General features: G+C 40.6%; 1 protein-coding gene across 1 annotated transcript; it reads left to right on the forward strand.

The window, feature by feature from the left end:
* Nucleotides 1-1,299: 1,299 nt before the first annotated feature.
* On the forward strand, nt 1,300-2,491 carry LOC130134769 (uncharacterized). Its single transcript, XM_056302439.1, has 2 exons — nt 1,300-1,749; nt 1,835-2,491. The coding sequence occupies exons 1-2, from the start codon at nt 1,300-1,302 to the stop codon at nt 2,489-2,491; spliced, it is 1,107 nt and encodes a 368-aa protein (XP_056158414.1).
* The last annotated feature ends 2,931 nt before the right edge of the window (nt 2,492-5,422 follow it).

Below are 5,422 nucleotides of genomic sequence, written 5' to 3' on the forward strand. Positions count from 1 at the left end.
AAATATCACCAAAAGACATCAAGTCAAGATTCCAACGTTCTCATATAGAAATTGATAAGTTTTTGAAATCTGACAAAACTGGACAGCTTTGCACTGTTTAAGAAATCGGACTTGAAAACATAGTAAATGAACTCAGAAAATTCTCAAATTTGAATATTTCATAAAAAAGGCCTTAACAAACATTTATCATGAAGAACACAAAATATGAATCTCTCTGTAAACACCATTTTCAGTAGCTCAAAGACAGACTAAAACAGTTCACTGGAACAGAATTCTTGTTTCTCAAAGTAAGCTCTGTCCAGAATCCAAATCATCTCGAAAAATTCCCAAATTTATATACGTTAGAGAAAAGGACGTTCTCAACAACTTTTGTGAAGGAAACTTTTCCAAAATCGGTCCAGAAAATCTTGTAGAAAATAATGAAAGGGTGAACATCACCGAAATACCCATTCTGGGCAGTTTCACAAGGTCCGAAAATCAGGCCATCGTACCACTCATATCAAGTCCAAAAATTCTGAAATTAAAGTATGTAAAACTTCAAGATTTTTGGAACAAATTTCAAGAATAAAGTGTTTGGAAATTCGGATCACAAAAGTCTTCCCAAAAATAACAAAACGAAGGGGTACAAAGGATCCAAAACTGGGTTTTCCAAAACAAGAGAAAACAATTTAGTTCTGATTGGAAAACCACCAAATTTAACCCATAGCCATTTCCCAAGAACTGAAATTGAGGATGTTACAATTTACCTGCGGCTTCCTAGGCCCAAAAATCGGGATGTGACAAGAAAGGCTTGAGTTGGATGAAGTTTCAGCCGGAGGTAATGGAAGTGAAGATACAAAAAGTTGTGGCAATGAAACTGCTGGTTCGAAGAATGATAATGAAGAACATGTTCATCGAAGGAAAAGTAAGTACCCTTGCTATGATCCAAATGTCGATAAACCTGTTTTGTGTGTCGGCATGAAATTTGATGATGCAAAACAATTAAAAGAAGCTATTATGGAGAGTTCTATTGTTGAACAGAGGAGCGTAGAATTCATTAGAAATACGAAGGAATTTGTGAGAGCTAAGTGCTTACAACCCAATTGTCCTTGGAAGTTGTACGGCGCTGTGAGTAGGAAGGGGTCATTCCAGATTAGGTCCTTCCAGGAGGAACATACTTGTTCAATTTATTTTGATAACAAAAGGGTAACAAGTGTGTGGTTGTCAAAACATTTTTTCAATACAATCAAAGCAATGCCCGAGATCAAATGCCTTTAGTTTAAGCAGTTAGTGAAGGAGCAGGTAGGAGTTAATGTGTCGATGAATCAGTGCAAGAGAGCTAAGCAGAGGGTGATGCAAATTTTGATGGGTCGGTACAAGGAAGAATATGCGCAGGTATGGGATTATGCTCGCGAATGTGTGGTTCAAAACCCATCTAGTAGGGTATATGCTGAGGTTGTAGAGAGGCCACTGCCTGATTGTGAGCCTAGGTTTAATAGATTTTATGTTTGTTTTGATGCATGCAAACGGGGCTTTTTGGCTGGTTGTAGAAGAGTTGTAGGATTGGATGGATGTTTTCTTAAGGGTTTATGCAAGGGGGAGTTGTTGGCTGCTGTGGGGAGAGATGCCAACAATCAAATGTTTCCGATAGCTTGGGCAGTTGTCAAGATTGAGAACAAGGATACTTGGTCCTGGTTCCTCAAGAATTTAATGGTTGACCTTGACATAAACGATGGGGGAGGATGGGCATTCATGAGCGACCAACAGAAGGTAATACCATTGTCAATTAATTCCCTTTTAATATTAATTACTTGAGTATTTTCTGACTTGTATTTGTTGATTTGAATTTTTGTAGGGACTTGTTCCTGCATTGGCTGAGTTGATGCCATATGCTGAGCATAGAATGTGCGCGAGGCACATATATGCAAATTGGGCAAAGAACTACAAAGGAGATATGCTGCAGAAGCAGTTTTGGCAGATAGCGAAGAGTACCAACATGGCTGACTTCAGATTAGCCAAACAGGGGTTGTTGCAGCTGACAAAGGAAGGCTTTGATGCACTATTCCAGACAGAAGCTAAGCACTGGTGTCGGGCCTTCTTCAGTGAAGAATTTAAATGTGATATAATTGACAACAACCTTAGTGAAGCTTTCAATGGCAGAATTTTAGAGGCCAGGTGCAAGCCAATCATTAGCATGCTTGATGATATTCGCGTTATGGTCATAACCAGACTGCACATGCAAAGAGATGAGGCTACCAAGTGGAGCAGAGAATGCGGTCCTAGAATTGTAAAGAAATTGGATGCGAACGTTACTGCTAGTAGGTTCTGCCATCCGGTTTGGAATGGAGAAAATGGATATGAGATCATTCACAATAATGATAAGTATGTGGTCAACCTAGATAGAAGAAAGTGTTCATGCCGAGCCTGGGAACTAAGTGGAATTCCTTGTCCCCATGCTATTTGTGCCATTTTGATGAAGCAAGAAAGGCCAGAGGATTACCTACATGATTAGTACAAAAAAAGCTCATACTTTAATTCGTACAAATTCATGATGCAGCCTATCCGAAGTAGCAAATTTTGGGAGCCAACAAATCGTGAAGGCCCTCTACCTTTGCCACTAAAGAAGCAAATAGGAAGGCCAAAGAAAAAATGAAGAATACAGGAGGGAGAGGCATCAAGTCAGAGGATGAGTAGGACCGGGTGAAGATGAAATGCTCCTATTGCCACAAGGAAGGGCACAATAAGAAAGGTTGTCAGTTGAAAAGGCAATGTGAACAAGAAGTTGTTACAAGAGCTGATCGTGGGCCAGGAACAACACCTACTGAAGAGGTTGATGTTGGGCCTACTGAAGCGCCAACAAAAGGCCCTGTTCTAGGCCCAAGTGCAGCGACAAGTACAGGCAGGACAGCAACAACAACAACTGAGACCACTGTTGAACAAACGAGGAAAAAATATCCAGTAAGCTATACATTGTTGTGTTTGTCTTTTATGGGCTGAGTTTAATTTTGTTATGTGTTTCTCAAGTGAGAAGACGACCAACTGCACAAGTTGCACAAGGACAGGGAGTCCTACAGGTTGCTCCCCCACAAGTTGCATAAATTGCTTCCCCACAAGTTGCTCAAAGTGATGCACCACAGCGAACAAGAGGGGTTCTTGGAAAAAGAATAAGGCAATATGGTTATGGGATTTACACAGATGAACGTACTGGAATGACTATTTTCAATGTAAGATTTGTAGGACTCATGTATTTAATTTATGGTATTTCAATTCATTTGGTTAACAATATAATTATGTTCTTGTAGCCTGGAAAAAGTTCGGAGGTGCTTATCTCTCAAGGTGGGCCAACTCAAGAGTCAAGGGCGCAACCAAAGAAGAGTACAAAGAAGAAGAAGAAGAAGACATCGAGTACAGCTTCAAAACAGCCACCAACAAATAAAGTTGCACCAGTTCCATCTCAACCAACAGAACCAGTACTAGTTCCATCTCAACCGATTAATCATGGGACCAATGTTCCTACGGAGAGGTCCCCACACATGACACGTGCTACAAAAAAAAAATGTTGATGCTAAGAAGAATGTGACAGAAATGCCAGTTAACGAACCTACGTGTCCAGTTCGAAAGAGTGCCCGAATTATGAATCAATTCAAAAGTGCAAAAGGAAAAGGAGCCGGGGGTGTTGTGCATATTGACTAATGGGAGGGTGCTGGACATGGTATCTTCACTGATGGGGATTGCTGCCATTGTTTTTATGTGTTCGCTTTGACATATTAGGTGGGAGGGGATCGTTGACTGATTGGGGGACCGATGTTTTTTATGGACATGTTTATTTTTGTAAAGAACCAATCAATGTCAATGGCAACAATGTTTTTGTTATTTTCTTGTCTTGCACCTTGTTATGAGGCTGATGTTGTTTTTGGAAGTGGTTGGTTGATTATTGTTGTTGGTTGAAGTTGTGGGTGCTGGATGTACGTGCTGGTTGAAGTTGTGGGTGCTGCATCTTCCTGCACTAGCAAATACAAGTACTGGTGTAAGAACAAGATGCACTAGCACAGCACTAGTGCAATTGTGGCTGTTGGTGCATCATGTTGCACCAACACAGCTCTCGGTGCAACTTAGGGTGCTGGTGCGTCTTCTTGCACCAACACTTGTATGAGCTGGTGTAAGAACAAGATGCACCAGCAACTCAACTGGTGCAACAACATGCACCACGACTGGTGCAAGCCAATGGAAACATAGTTGAAACTGACTTATTCTTATTTTTAAACTCGTGCAACACGAGTGATCACTTTTTCATTGCGATTGACACTAAAATGATCACTTTCAGAAAAACTTGGCACTGAAATGATCACTATTTACAACTTATGGCACTGAAAGAGTCACTCGTGAATTGTTACCACCCCTTAATTTCTTCATGGTTTGCAGTAATGGTTGCAGCAAACCATTACATCTGATGCAAAAACCAAGCAAACCAATATATACAATACAGAACCAAGCAAAAAAAAATTGAAGTGCTCACAACCAATGAATTCCAACTCCAACCTTCCATTTCCACCATAGATTGGAACAAAACCTTTTGTTCCATACAATTTGCAGCAAACCAGTAACACACTTTACTTACAAATGACCCAATATAAGTAAATATTCCACATCTTCGATTATGGTAGACATACAAACTTCTTCTCATTGCTCACTTCAAATTTGAATATACTACACAAGAGAACAACAACACAATCAATGCTCGATAAAAGTTTCTTTCAATTTTCAGCCTTGAAACTTCCCTCTTCAAATGGTCGACTAAAGATGTTAAACCCTTCATTTGAGCTTGCATTGAGTCGACATCATCTAACTCGTCCATTAATGTAGGTGGAGGTTGATGTCGTCCTTCAAGTAGCTGCAAGATCACTTCTGTGGCTCGACCGGAGAATTTGGCATCAACCCATTTGAAATATTTGCACTTTGAGCCTTCTCTATACCTGCCGCATCCATGAAATCTTCTCTCGGGATTTAACTGAGTCCAAGATGTTCTTCTCGCACTCGGTAACCCACAAAAACAGTGACACTCACCATCTAATTCGCTTTTTTTAATCGAATGTGAGCCGATGTTGAAGCTTCCGCCCTCCATCTGCAAGCGCGAGCTGATAATTGGGGATTTAAGGTTCTGATTTTCGCGGGTTAGGTATCCCGAATGTGAGCCGCTGCTGAGCTTCCGCCCTCCATCTTTCAATTTGGGGATTATGGTTCTTATTTTGGGGAGAAGAAGCTAAATAAAACGACGCCGTGTAGGTATCGTGAATAAAACGGCGTCGTTTTATTGTTTGCACGCTAACTGTACTCTTCGGTGAGCCACGTTGGCTTCAAATACTAATAAAAAATTGCCACGTCAGATTTCCGACCAATCAGATCGGAGTTGGCACTTAAAAGATCGTTTTTCAAATTTTTTGGC

Source organism: Syzygium oleosum, unplaced genomic scaffold, assembly GCF_021117445.2.
Source record: "Syzygium oleosum isolate NSW1041296 unplaced genomic scaffold, Sole_v2.1 Sole_v2.23, whole genome shotgun sequence".
Classification (NCBI taxonomy): Eukaryota; Viridiplantae; Streptophyta; class Magnoliopsida; order Myrtales; family Myrtaceae; genus Syzygium; species Syzygium oleosum.